The following is a 15,366-nucleotide window of genomic DNA, read 5'->3' as shown; positions in this document are numbered from 1 at the left end:
AGGATCTCCTCAGCGCAGTACAAGAAGCTCATCCTGAGATCGAAGGAAGACAACTGGCGACGCTTCGTGGGAGAGAACAGAGATGATCCATGGGGGCACGTCTACAGGATTTGCCAAGGCCGCAAAAAGAGCACGGAGATTGGATGCCTTCGAACGGATGGTAGGCTGGTCGCAACATGGCGCGACTGTGCGGGTGTGCTCCTTCGCAACTTCTTTCCTGTTGCGGAGTCGAATGCACACATTGCCATCCCGATCGAGGCTCCACCGGCCCTCGAAGCTTTCGAGGTTGATGCATGCGTCGCCAGGTTGAAGAGCAGACGCTCTCCCGGCATGGACGGCATCACAGGTGCCATTTGCAAGGCATTGTGGCGTGCCATCCCTCAGCACATGACAGCGATGTATTCCCGCTGCCTGGAGACAGGGTATTTCCCAACGGAATGGAAGCATCCTAGGGTGGTTCCACTCCTGAAGGGACCCGTCTGTCTGTTGCCAGTGCTGGGCAAAGTGCTTGAGGGCATCATGGTGAATCGTCTGAAGGACACCATTCCGGATGGCTGCAGATGGCAATTTGGCTTTCGCCAAGGACGTTGTGTGGAGGATGCTTGGAAACACGTCGTGAGTACTGTTTCGGCCAGCCGGTCGAAATACGTGCTCGGAGTCTTCGTGGACTTCAAGGGAGCCTTCGACAACGTCGAGTGGAATGCTGCACTACGCCGCCTCCTTGAGCTGGGATGTCGAGAAGCAAGCTTGTGGCGAAGTTTCTTCTCCGGCCGGAGTGCGAGCATCGTCAGTAGGCATGGAGTAGCCACTGTTCCGGTGACACGAGGTTGCCCGCAGGGGTCCATAAGTGGTCCATTTATATGGAACATCTTAATGGACGTGTTGCTCCAGCGCTTAGAGCCCCTTGGTGCGCTCAGCGCGTATGCTGACGACTTGCTCCTCCTAATCGAAGGGAATGCCCGATCAGAGCTCGAACAAAAAGGAGGTGAGTTAATGTCTATCGTAGGCGCTTGGGGAGTTGAAGTCGGCGTTGCCGTTTCAACTAGCAAGACGGCGATCATGCTGCTCAAAGGCATACTTAGACGGCCGCCAGTGGTACGGTTTGCTGGAGCAAGCCTGCCATATAAGCGCAAGTATCGGTACCTAGGCATCACGGTCGGCGAGCGGTTGAGTTTTCTCCCGCACATCACGGGCTTGCGTGATAAGCTGACCGGAGTCGTAGGGGCATTGTCGCGCGTACTGCGGGTCGACTGGGGACTCAGTCCCCGCGCAAAGCGGACAATATATGCCGGACTCATGGTGCCCTGTGCACTATTTGGTGCCTCGGTTTGGTCTGTCGTGACGACGACGCAAGTGGTTGCCAGGAGGCATCTGCTTGCGTGCCAAAGGATCATCCTGATTGGATGCCTACCGGTATGCCGAACAGTGTCCACCATGGCGCTGCAAGTAGTAGCTGAAGCCTCCCCGTTTGATATGGTTGCCAGACGCCTGGCAATCAGCTTCAAACTGAAGCGTGACTACCCGCTGGAGGAGAGCGATTGGCTGTACGGCGAAGATTTGGCAAATCTTAGCTGGAAGCAGAAAATGGCGCGACTAGACGAATCACTGTTGTGCGAGTGGCAACGCAGATGGGATGATGGTGACTCCCCAGGTCGGGTGACGCACCGCTTCATCCCGCACGCAGGCTTCGTCTACAGCGAACGAAGGTTTGGCTTCACGCTGCGCGCCAGATTTCTGCTGACGGGCCACGGATCGCTCAATGCATTTCTGCATGGAAGAAGCCTTAGCGACACGCCAGCATGTCTATGCGGCGCAGAACGCGAGGATTGGCAGCACTTCCTATGTGCTTTTCCCCTCTATGAAGACTTGCGAGACCTCGATGGACTTGGAGTGCAGTACACGGATGGCGACTGGACCTTCTCCGATGTGACAGCTTCTCAGGAGAGATTGCGGACTCTCGACATATTCGCCGGACTGGCGTTCTCCAGGCGACAGCAGCTGCTGAACGCGGAAACGGCGCACGGGCTGGGTGGATTCCCTATCCAGGCCGGTCGGGGCTAAAAGGGAGGATCGAGCTGAGTCCTTAAGATCGGTACCACGGGTTGTGCAGTTCCAAGGCTGCACATTGAGGTCGGCCCCCTAGTGGGAGTATCGTGGCGGCTGTGGTTGATACCCAAACGTTACGCGGGAGAGTCGCTAGGCTCCTCGTGGAGTTGCGCTCTCAACCTGGTGCCGAGACCCATATATCGGAAGACGTGTTAGATACACCTCGCCCCTCACCAAGGGGGATTGTATGCCCGACCAGGATACTTTGAATTGGTACCGGAAGAGTCGCTATGTACATAGCAAAGAAGCTTCTTTTTAGGGCGCTAACTGGCGCATGTACCAGGTTCCTGCGTTTGTAGCGGTGGTGCGTGATGGCGTGATATATTTATATATATTGCACTAATCGAGGCTAAGCCGCAAATACACATTAGACGCCGTGGTTGAAGTCCCTCCCTGAGGAACCGCCACGTAAAATAAAGCTGAGAGAACAGATTCATTCTGTCCCTATCTACTCACTTTGTTTCTGAATGTCGTTAGGAGCAGACGTGTTTTTCTGGTGTCGCTTGCCGAAGCCAAAATTTTCGTTTTCTGTTTTGTGCGGTGCTTCTTTCGTTGACCGAAACCGGTTCTTAGGGCGCTAGCGTGTGCCTGTGTTTGCGTGTGTGTGTGAAATTTCTATTTATAGTGTGAAGGCATAAGCCTCCACAACACTGCCCACGACACCATCCCCTGAAGGGACCGCCCCGACGGCTTGTTATCTAATTTCATTATTATCTCAGTTCATTATCACTAGTATCCGATTTTATTACTTCTATTATTATTAGTATTACCAAGACAAACAACAATGAATCCTTATTTTCACCCATTAAAGTAAGAAATAGGCTAAGAAACCCCAAAACAGTAGGCCTTTTTACTTATTAGAACTAAGAGAACCAACACGTAAGAGAGACGCACACTACGGCCACGCAGCGAAGAGAGACGCACACCACGGCTATACGAAGACGAAGAGAACCAACACGAAAGAGATACGCTCTTACGCCCACGCAGCCAACGCAAGGAAGAGAACGGCTATACGCAGACGAAAAGAGACAACATGAAAGAGAGCGAAGCGGCAGAGAATCCGCCGATCGGTCTTACGCCCACGCAGCCGAGGAAAAGAGCCGACGGCGAAGCAGGCAATACACACACGCAGCCATACACCCACGCAGCCGAGGCCGGCAGCCGAAGGCGGCGCAGCAGCGAAGCGGCAGAGAAGCTGCGAAAAAGAAAAGCCGAGGCCTGGCACGGTCCAGCGCGAGCCAAGCTCGGGAGTGATCTCCGAGGGCTGAGCCAGACCGGTTGTGCGGCGGAAACCAAAATAGATGTGAAAAGTAAGCCGGGACCGCGCCGTGTGAAAAACTAGCCGTGACCGCGCCGTGTACACAATAAGCCGTGTTCGCCCGCACGCGGTGAATAAAACCAGCTGTGACCGCACCCACGCGGTGTGCAAAGGAAGCCACCGAAGTGACGAGGACCCGCCGTGGGAGAACAGGACCCAAAGAAGGGAAACAAGGGTGAGCCACCTCACGTATGTGAGCTCTGGGGGGGATAGATCGGTGCAGTAGGCAGTTATAAGCAGAACATTCCCGCAGTTTCTTTACATATCTATGCCCACATGTTGTTTATGATATTTTTGGCGTTTACTTCCCCGCTGCAGGCGCGGGATTTTAAGTAGGGAAATGATCCGAAAACAATAAAGACACCAACCTCAACCCACCTGTCTCAGAACATTCGCCCGTAGGAGTCACTCACCCCCCTCCCCCTCTCTTCCCTTTTCCCGGGAGGCCCGGCGAAGTGGATGTGAGTCGTGGATCATGCGGCATTCACCAAGCTGGGTTTTCCCTCTCCTATACCTTTCTCCCCTGGGGACCCGGCGATGCTGGATGTGAGTCGTGGATTCACGCGGCATTCGCAAAGCTGGGTTCCCTCTCCTACACCCTCGCCCGGGGACCCGGCGACGCAGATGTGAGTCGTGGATCATGCGGCATCTGCTAGGCTGGGCTCCCTCTCCCACACCTTTCCGATCCCTGACCCAAACCCCGTCTCCCGCCACACATGACCCCCAACGCACGTCTCTGCAGCTCCCAAGCACGGCTTCACCCACGCCTCGTGGCCGGGCCAAGCCCGACCGTCCCACGATCCACCCCACGGGCGCGCTTTCGTCACGAGCGGCTCTCCCCTTAGGTCCTCACACAACAAATTTTGCTGTGGGAAGGACCGGGCCCTGGACAGACTGAGAAGCTGTACCTCGGCCTGAGAACTTCCTTACAGATGGCGCCCGAGCAGGGACTCACGAGGGGAGAGTCGGTGAGCATAGGGAATAAGTGAAAAGCAGTTAAAAGTGAAAAGGGAACCAAGCAGCAGCCAGCTGGTTTCTCTAATACCCCCCAAGCAACAGCCGCCGGCACGTGTCCCAGACGCGCCGGCGAAAACCACGCGGAAAAAAAAAACCACGCAGCCAGCCACCTACGAGGCAGAAAGAGACGGGGAGAGACGCCGAAGACACAGCACCGCGTGTCGGGAGAAAATGGCCGCGGACGCCGCCTAAAACTGGCACGCGACGGCGACAAAGTGGCACCAGCGACAGAGTAGCAAAGCAGCAGCAGCGGCGCAGCGGCAGAGCAGCAAAGCAGCAGCGACAGAGCAACGTGGCAGCGGCAGAGCGGAGAAGCAGCAGCGACAGAGCAACGTGGCAGCGGCAGAGCGGAGAAGGCGCAGCGACAGAGCAGCGAGGCAGTGACAGAGCAGCGAGAGAGTACCGAGCAGCCAGGCAGTGACAGAGCAGCGAGACAGTGACAGAGCAGCCAGGCAGTGACAGAGCAGCGAGACAGTGACAGAGCAGCCCAGCAGTGACAGAGCAGCGAGGCAGTGACAGAGCAGCGAGACAGTGACAGAGCAGCCAAGCAGTGACAGAGTAGCCAAGCAGCGAAGCAGCGGTAGAACAACGGAGCAGCGAGGGACAGCCGGCGATCGCAGAGGAGCAGCTACATGGCAGAGGAGCCCTCGGCCACAAAGCCATGGCCACGGCCAATATAAGGCGGAGCAGGAACACCGGTCAGAACAGTTGTTACCGAGCAGTCAGGCAGTTGTTACCGAGCAGTCAGATAGTTGTTACCGAGCAGTCACACAGTTACCACCGAGCAGTCAGACAGAACCTTTCCCTGTACCGCGCCACGTATCCTTCGACAGGATCATCCAACCCAGTGCTGTGTATCCTAGTACAGGATCACCGATCCAGTACCGTGCCGCGTGTCCTTCGAACAGGATCCCTCACCCCAGTGCCGTGTATCCTAGTATAGGATCACCGATCCAGTACCTCGCCACGTATCCTTCGACAGGATCCCCCCACCCCAGTGCCGTGTATCCTAGTATAGGATCACCGATCCAGTACCGTGCCGCGTGTCCTTCGAACAGGACTCTCCACCCAGTGCCGTGTATCCTAGTACAGAAGTCCCAGACCCAGTAGCGTGCTGATAAGGACTCGTACCGGTGCCCCGATTAGTGGAACAGGATCAGGATGAACATCCGCTGGATAGCGTCCCGCAGGAAGGACGAGCTGCAGAGCCTAGCTAAGGAGTTTGGACTAGGAGAAACTGGGACTGTAATGGACCTACGGAGCCGGATCACCGCATTCATCGCACGCCCTGGACACCCCGAAGCCGTGCAGGCAAGGCTGGACGAATTGGCTACGCACTTTGGGAACATACCGAGCCCCAGGGACCACCGGAGCCCAGCCACGTCACCCATGCCAGGGAGCCGGACGAAGGTGGAAGACAGCAAGTAGGGACCAAAACTGCGATTGATTATACCGAGCTGCCAAGCACGAGCCAGGGATCCACCCACGGATACCGCGAGACAGCAACCGAGTCACCGGCCGCCCAGGATAAGTAACCACAACGAGCTGCCCAAGGACCACTAAAAGGAACCAGACCAGAGACGTCCAGCAAGAACCACGCGCCAGTACCCACTACCGCTGGACCCCTGGCCACGCCTAGCCACCAGACAATCACGTAAGGAGAACAGCCACGTCTTCCTCAGGGACATCGGGTCTCACGCCCCGGAGGGGGTGAAATCTCGTACTCGTTACTAGCGGACAAACTCCGGAAATGGGGATTTATTTTCGACGGCCACGAGGACCCACTAGCGTTCATCGAAAGGCTCGAGGAGCGAGTGGAATCATACGGCGGGAGCCCAGAGCAGTTGCCGCGAGCCATCTCCGGTCTCCTTACAGGTAAGGCCGAAGGATGGTTCCGAACTTTTCCGATGCAGGGACAGAATTGGACAGACTTTCGGAAAGAATTCCTAGAATTCTTCCTGCCCCCAGATACTTCCAGCGGCTGGAAGACACCATACGAAGTCGGGAACAGAAGCCCAAGGAATCCTTCCGGGATTACCTTATCGAGTTGCGTCTGATGATGCAACGAGCCCAGTATACTCGGGAACAGGAACTCGAGCGGATCTACGAAAATCTCCGTCCGGAGTATCAAGTGTACACGCGCAGACAAGATTTCCGATCACTCACAGAATTGACCCAGCTCGTCTCGGCCTACGAAACCGCGCGGGACCGAGACGCACTCCGCAGAATCGGGACCACGCAGAACCATCGACCCCGTGCCGCCGATACCGGCAATGGAACCAACCTACAACGAGGCAACACACACGAGACACCCGGGAAAACCGAGATCGCCAACCGAGGAATCGGCCAGGAGCAAGAGCAGGCGATTGATGTACAACTAGCCTGCCGGAACTGCGGGGAAAACGGCCATTTCAGTGGTGCGTGCACAAACCGACAGAAGCTGTTCTGTTGGGAATGTGGCCACCGAGGGGTCCGGACCATCAACTGCTGCCGGAAACCAGCGTCGGGAAACGGGTCGGGTCTCCGCCCAACTGGGACATGGACGGAGGCGCGCACCCAGGAACAGGAGAAACCCACCCATTAAGCATGACCGGAGGAAGGATCGCTGCCCTGGTGGACATCAATGGGAGAGCATTTGCGGCCACCCTCGACACTGGAGCCACACGATCCTTCATCAGTGAGCGGCTGGCGAAGGAGATAGGGACGACCGAGAACAGGCGAGAGGTGAGGACCAGGATCCGCCTGGCAGATGGAACCAGGAAGGAGATCAACCAAGCGATAGCAGTCACAGTGCGCCTGGATCAGCCATAAACACAGGTATCTCTTCTTATACTCCCCACGGTATTACACGACTTCATCTTGGGACTCGACTTCCTCTGTGGCATCCGCGCAAGGATCCACTGCGGACGGGCATATCTACAGCTGAAGTTGCAGCAGAAACCCGCCGGGACGATACCATCATGCACCGCCCAGCCACGCCCACGGTCTGTCACGTTTGCGGACTCCACTGCCATCCGAGACCAGCCGCAGACTAACACCCCACAGCCAACCACGAACCATCCAACCGCAGTGACAACAAAGCCCTACCAGACAAGATCAAGCAACAACCCCAGGACTACGCCACCACAACAGGACACGAAGAAAGCTACGACGGAAAGAACTGCGACACCGATGGAACCAACCATGGCCAGTTCCCCAGCACGAACCCCGACACCAACAGGACACAGCAGGAAGCAAAGGACTTGGGCAGAGACAGCTACGGCTCCACTGGATCAATCCAGGGCCAGCTCGTCGAACCAGGAGTTACCAACAGGACACAGCAGGAAGCAAGGGACTTGGGCAGAGACAGCTACGGCTCCACTGGATCAATCCAGGGCCAGCTCGTCGAACCAGGAGTCACCAACAGGACACAGCAGGAAGCAAGGGACTTGGGCAGAGACAGCTCCGGCTCCACTGGATCAATCCAGGGCCAGCTCGTCGAACCAGGAGTCACCAACAGGACACAGCAGGAAGCAAGGGACTTGGGCAGAGACAGCTGTGGCTCCACTGGATCAATCCAGGGCCAGCTCGTCGAACCAGGAGTCACCAACAGGACACAGCAGGAAGCAAGGGACTTGGGCAGAGACAGCTCCGGCTTCACTGGATCAATCCAGGGCCAGCTCGTCGAACCAGGAGTCACCAACAGGACACAGCAGAAAGCAGAAAACTTCGGCAGAGATAGCTTCGGCGCCGCTGGACCAACCCAGGGCCAGCTCATCGAACCGGGAGTCAGCAACAGGACCCAGGAATCACCAGAATACTCCAGCAAAGATAGCTGCGGCCCCGCGGGACCACTCCAGGGCCAGCTCATCGAACCGGGAGTCACCACGGAGTAACCCAGCACGACAGACATCACGCCAGCCACGAACCCCGACACCACAGGACGAAATCAGAGAGACCTCGACGACGGACTACCAACTGGAGCCATTAGCCGACGCCGAAATAGCCCGGGAACGAAACCCGTTTCACCCAGCCGACTCGGATGACTACGAGAACGCGATCTTGGCCGCCATTACCGCTCTGGAACTGGAGGACCTATCGCCGTGGCAGCAAGACCCAGACCTCGAACCACCCCCCACGCCGTGGGCAGGCAAGTTTCTGGAAGAAGAACTGGCGAAATTCGACGGACTAGCTGGAGTCCCCCACATCGCTGAACACACGATAACAATGCGAGACGACAGGCCCGTGAAGCAGCGCTATTTCCCGAAGAACCCGGCCATGCAGAAGATCATCAACGCGCAGGTGGACGAGCTGCTACGGGACGGAAGGATCGAGCCATCCCACAGTCCCCACAGCGCCCCAATCGTCTTGGTAGGAAAGAAGACCGGAGAAATGCGAATGTGCGTGGATTATCGCCAACTAAATGCCCGCTCGGTGCGGACGCATATCCGCTGCCACGGATTAACCACATTCTCGAGAGACTTCGCCACGCTCGCTACATCTCCACGCTGGACCTCAAAAACGGATACTGGCAGATCCCGGTGGCCGAGGGCAGCAGAGAGGCAACAGCATTTACCGTCCCCGGCAGAGGACTCTTCCAGTGGAAGGTCATGCCTTTCGGCCTGCACTCAGCCCCAGCGACGTTCCAGCGAGCGTTGGACAGCGTCATCGGACCCACCATGGAGCCGTACGCGTTCGCGTATCTCGACGATATCATCGTCATCGGAGCCACGCTAGAAGAACACATCGACCACCTTCGCGAGGTTTTCAGGAGGCTGCGAGAGGCGAACCTCCGACTGAACAGAAACAAGTGTAGTTTCTTCAGGAAGAGTTTAGTCTACCTCGGCCATGTCATCAGCGAACAAGGCATCCACACGGACCCAGACAAGGTCAGCGCAGTCCAGAAACTAGCACCGCCCACCACACTGAAAGAACTGCGACGCTGCATCGGGATGGCATCCTGGTACCGACGTTTCGTCCCCAACATCGCCACGGTGGTCCAACCCATGACCAACCTGCTCAAAAAGGATCAAAAGTGGGAGTGGACAGACGAACAACATCAGGCATTCCAGACTCTCAAGGAAAGACTCATGCAAGCACCAGTCCTGGCATGCCCCGACTTTACATTCTTTGGACGTTGACATGCAATGACTGCATCTTTCAAGAGGCGATGCAGTTACTGCACCGTCAAGTGGCCCGTGTGACACCAGCAGAAGGCTGTTACGCGCGGATCCCAGGCAAAACGCAGCCCTCCTCCCGCCCAACCGACCGAGGGGCGCTGCCGCATGACGCGCGGTGCGTAGCCGAACCAAACGCGAACATGCAAGAAAGATAGCTATTAGACTAACATTCGAGGAAAATTAGTACTAAACTTACTAAGAAACTAAGCATGCAATCAAAATACAAATACCACTACAGTTACTAATTAATAGAAAGGTGTGTAAGGATTAATAATTTAATAAGAGGAAGAGAATTAGTGGTGACTTCGCCGAGCGATTCGTACTCCAAACGGACGCCAGTTCGTATGGCCTCGGAGCAGTATTGACACAACAGATCGACGGAGCAGAAAGAGTCATCGCCTACGCAAGCCGTCGACTACTCAAGGCAGAGGAAAACTACTCGGCCACCGAGAAAGAGTGCCTTGCCATAGTCTGGGCAATCCGGAAGCTCCGATGCTTTCTGGAAGGATACCACTTCGAGGTAATCACGGATCACCTCGCCTTGAAGTGGTTGAACTCCATCGATAATCCAACGGGACGCATCGCCCGCTGGGCCTTGGAGCTCCAGCAATATCGGTTTGACATCCACTACCGCCGAGGAAGCCAGAACGTTGTGGCTGACGCCCTCTCGCGACAGCCAGTAGAAACCCAGTAGCCAGTAGCGAGCGGACGAAGACCGGGACCCTTGCCCCTGCCCCTGGCTGCAGAGACTCCGCAAGCGGATCCAGGAACAGCCGGAAGGACACCCGGAGCTTATCATCGAGAGCGACCAAATATACAAACGAGCCGGCAGCAGAACCAGCGAAGAAGACCCTATCAAATGGAAACTATGTGTCAACAAGGACCACCGCCGACGCGTGCTAGAAGAGTGCCACGACCATCCGACAGCAGGACACCTCGGAATCAGGAAGACAGCGACACGAATAGCCCAGAGGTACTACTGGCCCGGACTGCACCGAGATATCGCGAGATATTCATCAGTGCACCAAGTGCCAGCAGTACAAGGTGAGTCAAACCAAACCAGGAGGGAAGATGCACACCCGCCAAGCCCAAGAACCACTGGGCATCGTCTGCGCCGACTTCATTGGACCATTGCCCCGATCCAAACACGGCAATACTATGTTGCTGGTGTTCTTCGACGCCTTCAGCAAGTGGGTGGAGTTGGTCCCACTACGCAAGGCCACCACCGCACTATTGGAGACCGCTTTCCGGGAACGGATCCTGAGCCGCTTCGGAACCCCACGGAAATTCGTATGCGACAACGGGACCCAATTCACAAGTCGCTCTTTCCGAAAGTTCTGCAAACTAGCAGGCATGGAATTGGAGTATACGGCGCCCGATACGCCACAACAAAACCCCACGGAACGAGCCAACAGGACGATCAAAACCATGATCGCCCAGTACATCGATGGAGACCAGCGGACATGGGACGAGCTGCTGCCCGAACTCAGCCTAGCCATCAACAGCAGCACATCGGACACCACAGGCTTCAGCCCAGCATTCATCGTACTCGGCCGGGAACCTCGGTTGCCTGGAGCCTAGGCGAAGTGACAGAGACCCCAACCAACAAGGCCAAGCGACTCAAGAAAATCTTCGCCATCGTACAAGAAAATACCCAGCAGGCATCACAGACGCAGAGCAGGACCTACAACCTACGTCGACGCGAATGGAGACCCACGATCGGGACGCTCGTGATGCTACGCCAACATCACCTGTCCAAAGCGGCGGACAACTTCGCTGCCAAACTGGCTCCCAAATATGAGGGGCCTTACAAAGTAATTAAATTTATTTTTCCCACCATAGCACGACTCCAGAAGCATCCGGGAAGACAACGACGAATGGCCGGACTAGCCGACCTCAAGGCCTACCACGACAACGAGCACACACTCACCAGCGAAGACAACGAAGACAACGATGACGACGACCCCAGCACCAGGAAAACCGCGAGTTCATGAGGGCCACTTATGGTAGTGCGCTGCCGTAATGTCCTCGCCCCGCAAGGGCCAACCGCGTACACACGCAGTAAGATAGCTTAACTCCCCTTAAGGGATTAGAGTAAGAAATAGCCAGAAACTAGAAAACGCACCGATCAGGGAAACCCAGGTCACAGGGCACATCAGTGGCACAGGTCAGGTTCTAACCAAACAAGGTTTCTTCCCCCCACCAGATCCGACATGGACAACCCAAGGACGAGCGACGCACAGCCTCTAGAGGCAGAGGATGGCACGGAGGGGCATCCTAGGGGTGCGTCGCCGCCCAGCTCAAGGCAACCACGGTCCACGACCAGCCAACCACAAGCAAGACACCACTCCCCGACCCCGCAAGCAGAGCCGGGCAACACCACGCAGCATGGACCATCAACAGGAGCCGTACCACGACCACCCAGGCCACCTAGGCCATCCCGACGTCGGGCCCGCCCCGAAGGCCCACCGTCGCCCCGCCGGGCGACAACCATGACCTGGGCATGGCTCAACGACGTCGTCCGTCCAAACACGTCACGAAACAACCTGTCTGGGATCATCACAGTGGAGGCGATGCGGCCATCGGACTCAGACGAGGAGGTCCGAGCAGGCCGGGCCCAGCAGGAGCCACCAAGACGCCCACGCCGCCGCAAGCATCCAGGCCAAGGAACAGGCACCGCCGTGACCCCACGCGCGACTCGAAGACGCGTCGAGCCAGGACGGTCCCCACCACCACCGCCCTATTACCTGTACCGCATGGGAGACCCGCTGACCCCACGGCCGAACTACGACAGCAGCTCCGACGAAGGGTTCACCAGCCCGACGATGGAGGCCGACAAGCACTGGGAGCCGACCTGCCAGGCAAGCACCGATGAAGAGTTCGACCGACGCTTCGGAAAAGCGGGTGGCCGCCCATGGGTCAAGCACTCCGTCCGGGAGCTAAACCGCCAACTGGAGGCCGAGCGGGCCACGACGGGCCCATACTCGGACGTGAGCGAGGACGAAGATGGGCCGGCCAACTGCCAGAAGAACACTCCAGCCAACATCGCGGTTGACGTGGCACCTTGGACCACCTGGAAGGACGCCGACAGGACCCTGCAACTGCTGCTCGCCCATCCACGGCCCATCACCCCACCCAGGCCCGAGAGGGAGATCATCCCCGCGTCGGACAACGAAAAAACAAGCGACGACGAGGTACAGCTCCTAGGAGAGGACGACACCACTCCGCTACGGATCAGCGACGGCAGTCTGGGCGATGCGCTGCCCCGACGGCTCCGGAACCTCGGCCTTCAGGATGAACACGAGCCACCCAGACACGTAACCGGCAATGAGCTACCCCAACTGCTCCAGGAACTCGGCCTGGAGGACGGACCCGTGACCCCGATACCCAGGGATGACGGAGACGAGGAGGTAGCCTGGATCCTGGGAGGGCAGGAGAACCCAAACGGCCCGATCCCGGACACCAGCTGGGACAACGGGTGGCACGCCAGACTGCAGGAGTGGGACGCGCAGGAGGAGGCGGCAGCCCCGGAAAGAAGGGAGAATCCCGATTGGCAGCCGCTGGACCACGCACCAATGAAGTGGCTATCGCCAGTTCCCACCGACCACAACGACCCGAACCCGGAACCGACGAGCTGCACGGCCCGAGAGGCCGAACCAGGAAACCCGAGCCAACCAAAGGAGGACAGCGACCTGTCATTGGGCTTGGAAGAGGCAGAGGCGGGCGGACTGCTCACAGCGTTCGAGGAGATGCTCGAGCTAAACGCGCTGCAGGAGGAGCAGGAATGGCCAATCGCCCCAGTCGCCTGGCGGGTAAGCACGCCTGACCGCCGCATCCCGCAAAGCCTGCTGGAAGGCGCCAGCGCTCAGGCAAACGCGGCGCGTCACGGGCGCAGCCGGATCCGCAGCCTAGAACACCACGACGGCCAACGCTTCCGCGTATGCATCAGCGGAAATTTGGTGCGCATTTCACCGCGCCCCACCCCGAAGTAGGAAGGGAGTGTGAAGGCATAAGCCTCCACAACACTGACCACGACACCATCCCCTGAAGGGACCGCCCCGACGGCTTGTTATCTAATTTCATTATTATCTCAGTTCATTATCACTATTATCCGATTTTATTACTTCTATTATTATTAGTATTACCAAGACAAACAACAATGAATCCTTATTTTCACCCATTAAAGTAAGAAATAGGCTAAGAAACCCCAAAACAGTAGGCCTTTTTACTTATTAGAACTAAGAGAACCAACACGTAAGAGAGACGCACACTACGGCCACGCAGCGAAGAGAGACGCACACCACGGCTATACGAAGGCGAAGAGAACCAACACGAAAGAGATACGCTCTTACGCCCACGCAGCCAACGCAAGGAAGAGAACGGCTATACGCAGACGAAAAGAGACAACATGAAAGAGAGCGAAGCGGCAGAGAAGCCGCCGATCGGTCTTACGCCCACGCAGCCGAGGAAAAGAGCCGACGGCGAAGCAGGCAATACACACACGCAGCCACACATGGCTGGCATGCGTTTGAGTTTGAGACACGCGTTTGAGTGTTTTCCAAGTGCGGTTGTGTTTATCGCGAGCTCCAAGTTTTCCGGCAAAAAAATCCGCGCCACGCCTGGCAACTGGAAGGAAAGCTGTTAAGAGCAGGTCACTGAAGCACCGGTACGTACTGCGTATGAAATCGGCCCTCGCCGACCACCCGTTCTGTTGCAGGGGCATATCCAGTGCGCTCCGTGCAGGAGGGGGAGAGGGGTGAACTCTTGTTTGGCGCCTTCCGCTATACACATTGTTGGTGGATTTGTACCAAAACAATTTTCTCACTCAAATTTTTCTTTCTTTTTCTGTTTACGGTTCTCGCCGGGAGCCTCCCACTCAGCAGCTGATCACTGAGCTGCCAGTCAGGTGATAGCGCAGGGTGGCAACTTCGACGGTGTTGCCGGACAGCCTCGTACGGAACAGGGCTGCCGGAGTGCCGGAGCAGAGCTACGCGCCAAACGAAATTTGAAATTTCAAATTAAAATCGACCCAGAATTAACTGGAACATCGAGCAAAGGAATGGAAGAGGACGAAAACCTGGCTTTCATGAAGGGCAGCAAGCTCGCCCGATCGCCAGCAGCTGCGTCAGCTCCAGGAGCAGAGTTACAGAGCATGGACCCGGACGCCCGGGAGACCCCTAAGAGGGTACGGGACCCAGCCAGCCCAGAGAGTTTGCAAAGAAAAACGCCGCCTAAGAGAAATAAGGCCTGCCAGGAGGCAACCTGCCTCGAAAACCTCCAAGAGCTGGGAAATATCTTGGATGAAGTCCATAGCAGAATGATGGATAAGAATACGCGCCACATCAACATGGCGACGAGAAACATGTTCGTGCGAATGAAGGAGCTTCACACGAGCATCAATGAAGCAAGCCAAGCATCAGCAACGGGCAGAAGCGCCAGGCAGGAAGGCCTCAACGCCGCAGTCCTGTGCTCAAAATGCTCACAGAGCACCAAGAGCATGAGCATGGACAAAGAGCAGCAGATAACGACAGTCTGGAAGAAGGATGCCGCGGCGCAAACGGAGCCGTGGCGTAGGCTAAGCCAGCCACTGGTGGATCCGGGTCCCCCCCCCTCCAAGGCAGCCAAAAGGCGCCAAAGCAACCAGGAGGCCGCAGAAGAAAGCCCCGTTGCCGCCACAAGAAGACTTGGCGACGCCCAGCGTTATGAGCCAGACTAAGAGGAAACCACACCGCCCGGACGCCGTGGTCGTCGAGGCGAAAGGAAAAA

The 15,366-nt window shown here is 57.0% G+C and overlaps 1 protein-coding gene across 1 annotated transcript; it reads left to right on the top strand.

Moving 5' to 3' along the window:
• Nucleotides 1-2,739: 2,739 nt before the first annotated feature.
• On the top strand, nucleotides 2,740-14,207 carry LOC117195308. Its single transcript, XM_033399903.1, has 2 exons — nucleotides 2,740-3,599; nucleotides 11,807-14,207. Exon 2 carries the CDS (start codon nucleotides 11,814-11,816, stop codon nucleotides 13,590-13,592), a length of 1,779 nt encoding a protein of 592 aa, XP_033255794.1. The 5' UTR covers nucleotides 2,740-3,599; nucleotides 11,807-11,813; the 3' UTR covers nucleotides 13,593-14,207.
• The last annotated feature ends 1,159 nt before the right edge of the window (nucleotides 14,208-15,366 follow it).

The sequence above is a fragment of the Drosophila miranda genome, unplaced genomic scaffold (assembly GCF_003369915.1).
Source record: "Drosophila miranda strain MSH22 unplaced genomic scaffold, D.miranda_PacBio2.1 Contig_AX3_pilon, whole genome shotgun sequence".
In the NCBI taxonomy this organism is placed as follows: Eukaryota; Metazoa; Arthropoda; class Insecta; order Diptera; family Drosophilidae; genus Drosophila; species Drosophila miranda.
This window is presented reverse-complemented; position numbering and strand designations above follow the sequence as displayed.

Excerpts from the sequence above, each read along its gene's own strand:
- LOC117195308 (XM_033399903.1), top strand. The coding sequence starts at position 11,814 with ATGGACAACCCAAGGACGAGCGACGCACAGCCTCTAGAGGCAGAGGAT.